Genomic DNA, 14,216 nt, shown 5'->3' with positions numbered 1-14,216 from the left:
CTATAGAAACTTTTGTCATGTCTTCAGACACAATTTAAAAGTACTTTATTACTACTTTATTACTTTTCCTACATGATCTTTTATGAAATAAAAACTACTTCAGTAAATGTAATTGTTGTGAGCTGATGTAAATGTAGCATAATTCAATCTGGGATATTAACAATAAAACATGTATCTTTCCATGAAAATGTCAAGTTTGATGTTTTGCAATCTGTGCCAAACACAAGGAATTTGGCATTTCTTCCTTAACTAGATGTATTATTTTTTATTTTTTTCAAAAACCAGCCAATTTTCTTACATCCCAAAACAAACAATGATCTTGTTATTTGCTCTGTTCCAATATGAAGTAACACCACGAGTGTTGTGGGATGCATTGGACCACATCCGCCTTGGCTGCTTCAGATGGTAACAAAGCCGAGGATTGGAAGATAAGGTTTACATATTCCCAGGCTACTCGCTTCAACTCCAATCTGTGTCTGGATGGAGCGAAATGCTGTATCCACTCAACGCCCCCCAATAAAAGCTGAGGATGTGGTGAGTGGGATACGGTTTGAAAACGAATGTAAGATACTAATTTAGCTTAATCTAGGTCGTAATAATAATTTGATTATACTTGAAAAATGATTTTTTTCAGACACAAAAGATAAGTAGTTTATACAAAGACTAGTTTTGCTTGATAAATAATACTGATGTCAAACTGAATAAAGCAGGTTATTTTTTATCAGTGTGGAATATAACTACATGACATGGCACCACACACCCTGACAGCGAAGAATTATTCCCTCCGTGAAATATTGTCTCAAACACTTCTAAATGTGCTTGAACGATAAGATCCTTTGAAAGTATTTCCCAGCTTATCCCCAAATGACCTTTCTGTCACTCTGGGCAGAGTGGGAACAGAGAGATCAGTAATTATGGAAATGCGTCCGAAAGTAAACAACGCTGATCACCCCCGCTTGTCTTTACACACAGTTTGACAAGTAGCACTTAATCACATCCTGCGCAGGCTTGTCATTATTGAAAGAAAATAATCTCAAATGCTTTGTGACTCAGGGATGAATTGACAAAAGTTAAGCTCAAATGAATAACTTGAGAACGGAGAGAAGTCATCTTCGTCCACTCTGCTGTCTTCGGAGTTTATCGATGGTAAAGTAAATGCCCGATGAGCAATTTTAAAAGTTCAATTTAGATTATATGAGTGTACATAAGTGCATTAATTGTGCCACCTATTAACATGGTCTCTTTTTTTTAAAATGAGGAAACTTTAGTTTCTCAAAGAAAGCCCTCGTCTCTGCATTAACTCGGGATGGTTTGGTGAGTCATCCAGAGCATAAAAGACAAAGTGAGAGAAAGGACGACGGAGACAAGAGAAACAAAAACATCTCAGACACAAACCGATGAGTTAAAATGTCAGCGATGAGTCAATAAATGGCAGCGCATTTCTTTTTGAAGTTATGACACATTTTCCTTTGTCGAAAAAAAGATAAACTCGCTTACGGTTTACAAAAAAAACAAAAAACACACACCACAAAGTAGTTTTTCAGTCAGAGACCTTAATCAAACAACGGTGATTTCTTTTCCCTTTGTTCTACTGGTCCCCAACCTTTGGTAGAAAGATTAGAGCATGGGTCTGGAGCAGTGCCAACTTGCTGCAAGGGATATAATTAGCCTCAGGGGGTCTTTTTGGACCCGAAACCCTCCATTCCCTTCCTTCATGACTAATTCACAAGACCTTGGTTCTCCTTTGGCGTCTGAGGGTAAGCCGGCAAACGCCAGAAAGAGTGAAGTTTCCCAGTCCAGTCTGCTCCCAAAGCCTTTTCTTTAATGAAGGAGCTTCATTACTGTCCATAAATGATAGACGTTGTCAGTGTCTTCCTCTTCAATCGCATCGCTCCTGCACTTGAGGTATTGGCCGAAAACGACCGGAGGCCAACTGTTAGGCTTTCAAGGACGAAATCAGCAAATCAGTGAAAGGGAAAAGGCAGAGTGTGTGTTCTTTGGCAGTGATGAAGGGGATTCTCTATGTGCTAGTAAATATTTATGTTATGTTATTTCCGGGCCTATCAAAGTCAAGAGGAGAGAAGTTCCTCTGGTATGGCACATGGAGGAGTTTGGGCTGATATTGAGTTATGAAAGATGGAGGGGAGAGTTTTAGATTTATTCTGCTGTCAGCTCAAAGAAGGCAGTCAGCGTGTGTGTGTGTGTTTGTGTGTGTGTGCGCGTGTGCACGTAGGTGTGTGGGGCCGTAGCTGTCTTCCAAGTCGATAGACATACTCTGTCACCACTGGCAAGTAATTGACAGCTTGGAGTTTGCAGTGACACAGGCCTTGCATATATTTCCTCCATTACCTTGTGTGTGTGTGCGTGTGTGTGTGTATGTGTGTGTGTGTGTGTGTGTCACCCTGCAGTTCTCCCTGGCAGTGCATTCAGGAGTCAGCTAGCTCAGCAGGGGATTAAACAAACACCTTCTATTTGGGCTCGTAGGGAGAATGATAAACTCCCTCACCCTCAATCAGACAAATAGGTAATAAAGGCCTACCCGTTCTCAACGCCGATTGGTTATTTAAATGGAGTACGGCTAACTGCTGCACTTCCTGCTGCCGTTTGACGCTTGCATTCCAAAGTCAAGCGTTTGCAAACAATTTGTTTCTTTGTTTTAATTACTGTGAGTAGTACGCGTGGGGCTTGCCAAATCACGAAAGCACAGTGTCAAGGGGATTAAAGCAACACGCACACACAAAAAAAAACTGAATTATTTGCATCTGCTGTGTATGACAGCTGTTCCAACATGAAAGAAAGTGGAACGGCAGTTTCGTACATGTAAGAAAACTCCCAAGGATACTTTGAAGCCGAGAGAAATTGGCATTAAATTTCAGTTTCAGTATATTGTTGAAACGTAAAATGTCCTGAATTGGACTCAACGGCGGAATGGATCAAGCACATTAACAACGCCCTGGCTGAAACATGGAAATGACGAACTGAAATAACTTTCCCGTCATGACGATGGAACAAATGGCGACGTTTCTGTGACAAAGACCTCAGAGCCGCTCAACTAAAGAACAAGTAGTGAACCGGCGGGACAGCAGTGGAAGGAAAGAAAGTGCAGTTGAATTTTCAGCTCCAGAAGTATCCATAATTATTCACTCATATCCATTTGCAGGGGGGGGCTTGGCAGCCAGCGCACCGTTATGCTGCAATTTGTCTTCCCCTCTCTCTTTTTACTCCTGCCGCCTGCTACCCTACAAATCGTTAGTTTCACTTTTCATTAGGCTGGATCAATAAGGCGGATCAGTCGCTTGTGGCGGGGATACTGCATGGCAGGCGCCCCTCTCTCCCTCCACTCTTTCTTCTCCTCATTCCTCCTCCCTTGTTCTCCTTTGCTCCGTCATTGACTCGCGCGCGACCATCGTCCCAGCCGTCCTCCAGTGAGGGCGGCTCGCGAGAGGCAGCGGGAGACGGCAAGCGGCGGGAGGCTCGAAAAAACAAAAGAGGGCCCGAGGAAGACTTTAGCCGGCGATCGCACCGGTGTCACCCACACAATAAGGCAGGACTGGCCTCGCTGAATGATAACCCAACGAAGTTTAATTAAGAACCAGTAACCTCTCAAGCTTGTAGTAATACTAGAAAATGGCGGCCACATGCAGAGGAAGGAAATTAAAGTGGAAATGTAAAGGTCTGAAAAGCTTAGTCATATTGACACAGTCTGCCAAATGGAAAACATTAGCACTGATTTAAATCCCTTCCGATGGTTTTAATAGAAAAAATATCTCTTTTGTTCTCCGGCTCTACTGCGGATAGTTGATCATGTTTGGAGTAAGACCGCAGGTGAAGCCCTTTGTTGGAGCGTGTACCTATATTCTCACTTTCAGGCGTAATTTGGAAGTGAACAAGGACACGTGCTGTATACTTTCATTGTTGTGAAGCACCACTTTTGTTACGGCCCCGAGAGCTCCGGTCCTGCTACTGCCCAGTATTTATGGGATGACGCATACCAGCTGAAGCCCCTTAAATCCTCAGAAGCGCTCCAAAACTAACATGAAACACTTAAAAACTAATGAGAGAGTGAGAAGCCAGTGACACCAGTGAAGCCATTTCCGCTGGTTGCTTTGAAACTCAGCGATCGGAGGTAGCGGCTGGCGCTAGAACAGTGGTGTTGTTTGGTGTGTGTGTGTGTGTGTGTGTGTGTGCGTTCAACTCGGACTCACCCAGCACGGTGAGACGGGCGGGACGGGACCTCATGGCAGCCTGGACGGCCTGGCACTCAAACACAGAGTCGTCCATCAGCTCGACACGCTGGATCCGCAAATGATGCTCCCCTGAACCGTGGTCGCCAATCACTGTGTAACGAGGATAGCCTGCGGGGCAAACACATTTGTTCATTTCAAATCACCTTCAAAACTCAAAATAGGGCACAATTAAAAGCTTCGCACACTCATGGCAACAACAAAACACTGCTAAAAGGCACATTGGTGGCCAACGCAAGATAAATACACAATATTGGCTTCAGCGTGCCGGGATTGTGACAGTCAGCAGATGAATATTACAGATGACTTTACAGGTGAGTATGGTTGATTGCTCATTTGCTAATTTACTCACGATGCATTCTTCTCCAAGATTAAAACATGAATCCTATAAAACATGTTTTTATGGCACTCCTGGCAATGTTAATGACCTGCTGTGGAGGTTGCTGCATTCTGCAAAATGATGTTTTACTGCAGCCGTAAACAGGAACAGCTTCACTTTGAGTTGTTTCAGCATTGCTCAGTGAAATGATTTATCGTTTAATAATGGCAGAAAGCAGAGCAATATCCAAGAGACCTGGGCGTTTTACACAAGTCAAGTGAGAAGGATTTTAAAACATATCCCCCTAACTATCGTCGAAATATGCATTGAGCGTATGTTGTGGAGCGCATCCCCACCACCAGGGCGAATAAGCAGCAAGAAGAATGTGTTTGACTGCAAAGCCTTCTGGGTTATTTCTCATGCTTTTAGAATTGCTCGTCTCTGAAGATCCTTATTCTTTTTTTTCTCTCTCACTCCATCGGTCTAATTATCGGCGATAAAGCATGTGGAATGAAAGAAGAATGTCTGTTCATAAAGACATAAAATAAAAAAATGCACTCCATGATATACCACCAATTTCCAGCTGAGAATTGCTTATCCCTCTTGTGGTCCTTCAGTCACTGATTAATGATGAAAACTGGTGGATATTGGCTAATTTTAGAGCAAGACTTAGCCGTGTGCTTTGTAAAAGAAATGCCACACTTTAGACTCAACACACTTGTCATTTCGTTTTCCAGAAAGTCAGTCAGTATCCATCCAACTGTCGGGTCATTGCCAACAAATGTTGGGGAGGAAAATATTGATTTCCCAGTAACAGCTATGACTCATGTTCACTTCAGAGATCCCCAAACACTCCAGTCTTTCACTGTAAAGTTTTTACAGGCTGGTAATACGTTTTAGTGCCCAAAAGGAACAGACTGGGCAGCTTTTAAATCCTTGAATTTGTCTACTGCAAAAACCCATCATATGCTCAAAGTCCAATTACTGAATATTGCTTCATTGAATCCCGTTGCCTGTAATAGAGCGTGAAGTGGGCCTCATTTTATGCTGGTGGGGTGAGTTACAGCCGATTAAGCCACTCTACATTTCATCCTCCTACGTGTAGCCTTTAATCTTACGGGTCTATACTGTGGGAGGACGCAGGACAAAGGAACGCCTTAACATAAACATTCAAACTGAGGAGGAGATAAACAACAAAATGAGTGGCAATTTAAAGAATGAGCACAGGAAGTTGCACCAGAGGATGTTTTGTAGGAAAGCTCCTCAACCCACACAATACAATGTCTCCTCTCTTTGAATTGTACGGTAGTTGCCTCAATGTGTCCTCATTGAGAGGTGGCAGCGCTTGTAACATGTATCATGGTTAACATAAACTTGATGACGACTAAAAGCTTCTATTAATGACATTACTTGGCGGAAAAATAGCTTTTGCACACTCAGGGTAATGCTTAAAATAGAGGATGCATCATAATGTGATCACAAGGTCGCCCGGAGAACCATTTCTCCTTCTGTGTTACGTCCGTTGAGAAGGTTTGAAGCCGTAATGTCATCGCGGATCACGAGGGTAGCGATTATTGCACGTTCTGGATGACGTGACCTTGAGTTGACTCCGGTCCGCCGAACAAGTTTGTCCCCGGCCCCGGAAAACCGAACGCACTTTTGTTTCGCTTGTTTTAATTGTTGCGATACAAGCCATGCAAATTTCTGTTCCACAAACAGATGATCTGGCCAATTACCTCATCTGTGCCTCTGGCAAACTAAGAATAATTTTGCTGTGTGAGGATATGGCTCTGTTCCAGTCCCATCTCTGTGCATTAGCCGGGTCCAAAAGGAAAAGTCATTTGCATTTGCGTCGGATAGTCGTAATAAGACTATCATAATCTCATTTCCGAAACAATAGATATGTATTGTAATGTGTTTGTGTCACCTTATAAGCGCCTCGATCCCACTTTTCGTCAATAGGAGTTAAATTATACTTGCGCACATATGAAGACTGATCACCTCTGCACATGTGATGTGGACCTATAAAGGGCCATTGATCTTAGGCCTCAGCGAATCTCAAAGACACAATGTGTTACCCAAAGCAAACAATGTAAAATAGGCCCATTAAGGAGTAATGAATCCATCAGAGGGGAATGGATTTGTCTTGAGGCGCGATCAATGGCGCGCGTGCGCGTGTGCATGTGAGTACACAGACACCTGAGGCGTGGCCTAATGATGTATTGCGCTCACCTAGGACATGTTTCACACAGTGTAACCGCCAGGGGATGGAAATAGTTTAGCTGCAGCTGTGAACAGGTGACCAGTGTTCAAGCCAAGAGTGAGCCGAGAGTGAGCCGAGAGTGAGCCAGGAGGGAGCCAGGAGTGAGCTAAGGGTGAGCCGAGAGTGAGCCAGGAGTGGCTCGTGCTTGCTGTTGAAGGTCTGTCATCTGGTCTTTTTCAATAACGCATCCTCCTCAGTCTCAAGAGCATGTCATAATGTATACAAACACTTCCCTCCCCGTCTTCACTCGGCGCCCAGGGGGAATCCACTCACAGTTGCTTTGTCTGTGGTCGCCATCATCATCATCATCATCATCATCATCATCATCATCATGCGGAGCGTACATTCTCTCCTCTGCATATTCATGGCATTGACTGGCGTGTTCTGAGTGGTTACGGGGCTACTTTGCTTTTATTTCATTGGAGTGCAAGCGCGTGACACCAGAGGAAGAAAAGGAATTGGAAATCCAGGGACAGATAGGAATCATTGGCTTTTGTGCCGTGATTTCTCTGGCGCTGAATGGTGAAAGAGGGCTCTCAGTTTAATCACCGCTCCCGTGAATGGAAACAGGTCCCGGGCGGAGAACACCGATGCCGACGCAGCTTCTTTTCTATGAGGAGCCGAGCAGACCTACATTATTGAAACGCTCCGTGCGACATTTGATTCGTCGCACTTTTTTTTTCTTTTTTTTTTTATGCGTACAGCTGCCACTTTCCTTTCATTGTGTACATGTTGCGGTGGATGTACCATCACTCTTTTACGACTGCCTGCATTGCTTGTTTATGTAGACAGGAGTGATAAAAAGAACAGCTGTGGAGCTCTTTATATGGAAAAAGTGTCGTTCGTCTCAATAGAAGGCACTCAGCCCCCTGTCCGTATCATACTGTTGATTTTAGAGACCTATCTTCTCCAGGCAGGCAGCTATTCCTCCTCACACAAAACCCAGTGCATCTTTTTTAAACGACTTACGAGAGAAAGATCACTCCGACTCTTCAGCTTGGCCTTGATTATTCAGCCGAATAAGAAGAAGGAAATGGTTTTGGAGAAGGACGACTGCCTCTCGTCCACGACTGCCAAACTCCTCACAGATGTGTAGTAAAAGGTCGATCTCGTGTGGTCCCCTCGGCTATCGTGACCCATAGTTCTCGGCGTTCTCTCTGTTCCATTCCTGCCTCTGTCTTTTTCTTTTGTCGAAATGAGATTTCATCTTGATTGTCTCGTCTTGTTAAAGTGGAAACAGCTAAATCTCGCCTGTTGCCACCTAAAATCAATACAAATCGAAGTAGATAAAACAAAACTCTACATCTCTGCTGCACCGCGGTTCAAAATAACACTGTGCTCTTTCTTCCGTCCTTCCTCTTTCTTTCATTCTATCTCCAGCAATCATAAGTAGTCTCCCTGTCTTCCTCTTTTTCCTTCCAACAGAGACTGGAAGAGTACGGGGGCCATTGTTTACTGCAAACTCGGAGTCTCCCCTGGGCCTGATAAGCACCTGAAGAGGGAATAGGATGGCTTTACTGGGGCTCTGTCAGCCACTGAGGTTTAATTACGGACCACCTCGGCGACTGGGAGAGCTTCCGATTATTAAAGGTCAGAGGGTAGAAGAAATCCCAATCTCACGTGAAATAATCGTTCCTATTTAAGAGGCTTTTGCGTTTTAATAACGGCGGCAGTTCTGTGGCTGTAAATTGCGATTACTCTAGTTTGTTTAGGGTCACGCAGGGGTTATATGTAAGGTAAATTAGAAAGGTCTAAACTAAAGACCATGCTTTTAGAGAATAATGCACCCCGCTGTGCATAGAGCGCCGTGCACAGATTCACATGGATCTCTTTTTCTGGAGAACTTAATGATCAGTTCAGTAAACGATGCATGCCTACTACGCTTTTATGGATTTTTCTATTCAATAGCTCAGTGCTTCAAAGGTTGTAAATGTTTATTTAGAGGAGTGATGTGCTTCCTTGAAATGAATCAAGGTCATGAATATACATAAAGTCTCGATTGGTGGAACAACAGGATACTTAATGACAGTGCAGTAGTCACTTTTACTCCAAATTAAACAATTAAGGCAATTATACATGAGGTGCAGTGTAATTAGAGGATGCCAGCGACTCTTCAAAAAACCATTTAGCAGCCTGAAGCACCAGAGAAAAGACCAGTGCCACTATTGATTTTACATTTCATTCGGATTTTTTGTGCTTCTCTGCCAAAACAAAAAATACAAGAGTTTCCGGTCTGCATCAAACACGGAGAAAGGAACACGTTGTTTTGATTCTGTTTTGTTCATGTTGACTAATTTAATTACTGATGTTTCTCATAACACTTGAAGTGTAATACTTCTGTTGTAACACCCTATTATGAGCCCTCCTGTCTGTGCAGTGATATATTTGGCAGAGGGTAGGATGCTGACATGTGGGGGCTTTAGATAACAGAGAGCGGCCATTGGAATATGACAGTTATAGGAGAAGAGTGTAATTAATAGAGGAAACTGAGGGCGATGGGGGAATGCAGGGTGACGCGCTCAAGGGGATGAATGCCGTTACTTACCGGCGAGGTCTCTGCCAACACCCAGCGCCAGGCCATCTTTGATCCATAGCACGACGCCGTGGTAGCCGGGGATGGTGCATGGCAACGTCACAGGCTGGCCTGCCACCACCACCAGGTCCTGCGGCTGCTGGGAAAACATGGCCGCCGCCCCTTTGTGACAAAAAGAAGAAGAGGGATGGTTAGGCCTCGAGCCATTGGATGATGTCATAGGACGGGACGGGGTTTCAGCACCACCGGGTGAAGGCGGGCATTGGGAATTCAAAGATCAAAGACGGGAACGAGCGCGGCTTTACAAACACCTGCTCTCATCATGTCAAGTGGTGAACGAATCGGAGAATTAAGGAAAAGTGCGCCATGTGCCTATTTCCACCAATTTCCCTCAAAACCTCTTGTCAGACTCATGTTGCGCGCACCCTAAAGGGTGATTCGCAGACGTGGCACATTCTTTTACTATTCATGATGCGGAGACAAGACACTGTACATATATCAGAGGTGTCAGTGCAGCACCACGACTGAAGCGCAGGCTCAGAGACAGCCGTCACAGCTCGGCTTGGTTCATTTATGAAGGATGTCACTGTACAGATGGGCCGGGCTCTTACACACTACAGCGCAGAACACAATCTCGTCTGCCAACACCGCTCTAGTGGCATACATTAACTCCAGCTCACACCCGTGTATTCCGACTGCGCAACCGCCATTAGCGGCACTCCTCCTCCGCGTTGCTCAGGCGTAAAGTGGTGTGTGCGGTGAACTCCATTAGAGGCGCAGGGTGTGTTAACGGGGAGGGGTACTGAGGTGGCGGAGAGGGGGTAGTGTTGTGGATCAGAGTGGAGGGTATACAGAGTGGTACTGATGTGGAGTTAGAAACACTGGCAGGTTGCCTATCAACTAAAGAGCGCGCGCACATTGCGACATGCATTCAGACGGCGATAGAGTGATTCGGGAGCACGGACTGCAGCAGAGGCTTAAAAGTGTCACTTTTACTTTCACACTTCACTGAGACAGTTTTGTTTGAGGTATTTGAATACTTCCGAGTTGTATCAGAATTCTTCTCTTTGTGCGAGCGGCAGCACAAACACAGCCACACAGACAAACTGGAGCATGTATTCCCGTTATGGTGAAACGGGCTCTCGCACACATTTTTCTTTTTCTTTTTTTTTTCCTATCAAGTTAATCATATGCAAATAAAAAGCTGATAGAAGAATAACATGTAGTGAATTACAATAATGAGCAGAGCAAAAACAGAGGAGAGCGTGAAAGCGTGTTTTCATCTAGCAACATCTTTGTATCACATTGCAGTCATCTTGTGGAGTTCTTTGTATGCTTGGTTTCATATTCAAAGGAAATTACTTATCCTTTTGCGGACAAGGAAATTGATTAGCTTTGTTGTACGATTTCAAACCGCACCAGAGAAAAGATTGTTGTCATACAAGAAACTGATTTTAATTTAGTTGGAAAATGCCATTAGAATCCCCACAAGTTTTTTCTTCTTCCCAGCCTTGAACTGAATTCCCTGTGAAGGATCGCTTGTTAGAGATGTAAGCAGAAGTTTTAACATTCATTCATACACGTACCTGCACACGGGCCGAAGCGCACAATCCTACCTCTTTTTTTTATTACATATCTATTACTTCACCAACATCAGAAAAAAAAAAGAAGAAGAAAAAACTGTACCTCAAAGCACATACTGAGCTTTTCATCATGAAGATCCTCAACAGCGTCCGCCTGGCTAACCAGCCCTCTTAAGTTAAGTGCGCGATGCGTATTGTGGACGACGCTCGCTATAGGTGAGACTTCATCTCGCCATATGCATTGCCCTTCAAACCGAGACAGCTTTGTTCAGCCCCGGCTGCGCTCCCGCGTGAGGAGCTTATCGCGGCCGTACTCTGCCACAGAGTCAGCACGCAGATGAAGCACGCTAGCGCGCTGTATGGACAGCTCCTCGACAGATCTCTTGGCATGTTCCGGGAAAAAAAACAATGTAAACGCCAGGGAATCTTGTATCTGCTCAGTCATGACTGATATTATCAAACAGTTCAGCCTGTGCTGAAATTGATTTAACATTGGAGGGGATGTCTCCGTTGGCAGCACGCGTGCCTGCGTACTTCCTTTCAGTCCGCCTGGATCCTCACGCCTGCCCCCGCTTCTCTGGACTCCTCGCATCATGTGGTAGTAAGAAGAAGGAAAATAGATTGCAGATCATTTTTCCAGGGCATCCTGTCATGCTGCTATACGCATCCTATATCTGGCGAGAGCCGCGCAGTGCAAGCGAGAACATTTTTCGGTGTTTTAATACGTTTGAGGACTTTTCGTCCACAGAGGCGTCAATTCCAGTGGGAGTTGGTACTAATTCTGTCACACGTTGCCCGGAAACTGTTGTAAATAAATACATGATTTCTCACACAGCCCCCTTGAACACTTTAATTGAGCGTACCCAACCCGATCGCACGTATCTAACACAAAACGTGTGATGAGCTTTGTAATGAACTGCGTGACTTAAAGAGGCGGATTGGGCTCTGAGAAGAGGTGATGCTTTCCGTGTATCTGTCGGGGGCCTTCCAAAGTCCTGATGATGTCGTAATATATATCTATTTCTTTTATTTCAGACGTGTGAGTCCATATAGTAACAAACAGAACAACAATATATAAAATACAATACAAGGACATGCAGACACTTGTTCCAATGCTTCCAGAGATCTAAGATCTAACACACGACACAATTGGGCTCATCTTGAATTAGGATTTGGTCCGACCTCTGAATAATGTTCTATCTTGGCAACATGTTGCTGAAAATCTGAACTGTTGCCATTTCAAGTGTGATGTCCTAGACGGTTCAAATACACACCGGTGATGGAAAGAATCAAAGCCCTAACTGACACCAGCTTGTGATTGCCACTTGAGCAGTTAAAAAGTGACCTCCTTGATTCAATTTAAAGCCTGGCTGAGTCTGCGTAGGGACACAGCAGTAAAGAAATGAGGTGATGTGTTTGAGAAGGCTGGCGCTCACATCAAGGTGCCATTCATTCATCCATCGCCTCTGCACCGAATAAATCTCTGTCACATCTGCCACATTTATCCTTCACTGGGCATCACAGCGTTGGCATGAAAACCCCCCCCAAAAAACTGTGCCCGTCCCTAATCTATCTCTTCTTTATTCTCTGGAAGGCATGGCATGCAACGGCGTGACGACAGCCCCCGTGCCCTGACTTATTCAGGAACATTTTCCTTCATAACGAAAAGGCCCAATTAAGAATTAACCAGCTCACTTTAAACTCCCTCACTGACAGTAAGAGGAGTGCAGGAGGGTAATTGTGCTCAGGTGGCCGCAGAGCCGGAGATCCACCTTAATAATGCTTTATTAAGAAACCTAATGAGGTTTACCGAAGAGCCGGTTCAAAAAAAAGAAACCAAAAAAAAAAATTAAATAATACAATTATGTCAATTTGATGTGAACCAAATGGGCCAAAGCTTCAGGGGTACGGCTCTGTAAATATGTGGGCACACAACGTTGAAAAAGACACCTTTTGTCTGTCACCAGGGACAACAGCCTCTACAAAACGTGTTCCCGCTTGGTGACAGACACATCTGCACTATGAATAGAACTTCAAATTCTAAGTGAACTACTTAGTTTGTTTCCGCACATTGTCTGGGAAGATTAGCGACAATAACAGAGAAAAGTTTCACTTCAGCACTCTGGCTTTGCTAAATTGAGCGTGTGCTTTTGCTGAAATCCTTCATGGGAGCTAATCCACCCGTTATCTAAAAGACACCTTTTACATAAAGACACATGGAAGGTTTTGACAATGTAATAACATACTTTACAATCAAGGTCAGCGTGTTAGATGATAAAAAAAAAAGAAGACGTTTCCGTTCTTTCTTATCTCAGCACAATGTCCGTGACACAGAGCTAAGACTAGAAATCCTCCACTTTCAAAAGAAGATGCAAAACATAAAAAACATGTTTTCGTCACGGCTATATCTACATACATTTATCTTTTATATATTCAAGTAAGTGTGAACCCCCAGTGTATGCATTTCCCTTATTGACTACATGTGCTGTATGTGCATCAAATCATAGATGCATTTGATGTCCTGCATTTAAAGTGAGGCCAGAGATCTTTAATAAGGACTGTGCAGTTGTTTCAAATGGGGGAGAAAAAAAAAAGCAGGTAGTTGCACACAGCCAAATTCATAATGTGGACCGGCATTTTGCATTGCCTAATGTTGTCATTTCACTTCAGATAATTTGTTTACCATTGGACGGCGGCTGCATTTCCACACACTCCAGCACTATTTTCCCCCTCAGAGCTAACTGCCCCCAATTTCATCGCTCTATGCCAATCAGGCCTGGAAATTACTGTTGCGGACACACATCCAGGCCACTTCAGAGGAATAATCAGCACGCTGTATGTGCGGCATGTGGCCACACAGCAACAAAGCTTAGCCCAGGATCATTATCAAAAACTATTACCCCTCTGGCCTGGACATTTTATACCAGCAATTCAGAAGCACGGGATGGCTTCAGAATATGGAGGAGTGTGTGAGTTAGTCATTGTGTATTGGGCTTTGGTAGTCAATGACCATGGTTTCTTCTTGTTTTTTAATGGTATCAGTTTTCTATAAGTGGAGGTATTGAGGTGAGAAACGAGGGCGTGGGATGTTTTATCTTCTTTGAATGGTGCTTTGCTTTGACAAAGGTGTGATTTTAGAGACTGAATCAAGCTTATTCTTATAGATCCAATTGCAACGGCCACCAGCACCTATGAGTCAAATGCAAACAGCACCCGCTCGCCCTGCTGGAGGCCCTTTGCGTGCCTTTTTCACACATTTTTTAAAGTATTACAA

At 44.1% G+C, this 14,216-nt stretch overlaps 1 protein-coding gene across 11 annotated transcripts in view; it reads right to left on the bottom strand.

The window, feature by feature from the left end:
- The window catches only part of kirrel3b (kirre like nephrin family adhesion molecule 3b), a 153,636-nt gene that overhangs the window by 52,440 nt on the left and 86,980 nt on the right, over window positions 1-14,216 (bottom strand). For 10 of the 11 annotated variants that reach the window (XM_068585169.1, XM_068585170.1, XM_068585175.1 and 7 more), the window contains 2 exons: window positions 9,372-9,521; window positions 4,206-4,355 (listed from right to left, as the gene is read on the bottom strand). In XM_068585169.1, coding sequence (XP_068441270.1) covers window positions 4,206-4,355; window positions 9,372-9,521 — 300 coding nt within the window. The remainder of the gene's footprint in view (window positions 1-4,205; window positions 4,356-9,371; window positions 9,522-14,216) is intronic. The other variant, XM_068585178.1, reaches the window with a different exon arrangement.

The sequence above is a fragment of the Clinocottus analis genome, unplaced genomic scaffold (genome assembly GCF_023055335.1).
Source record: "Clinocottus analis isolate CAN_PGR_092001 unplaced genomic scaffold, fCliAna1.0.p SCAF_2, whole genome shotgun sequence".
Classification (NCBI taxonomy): Eukaryota; Metazoa; Chordata; class Actinopteri; order Perciformes; family Cottidae; genus Clinocottus; species Clinocottus analis.
Note: the sequence above shows the minus strand (reverse complement) of the source record. Positions and strands in the feature narration are given on the sequence as shown.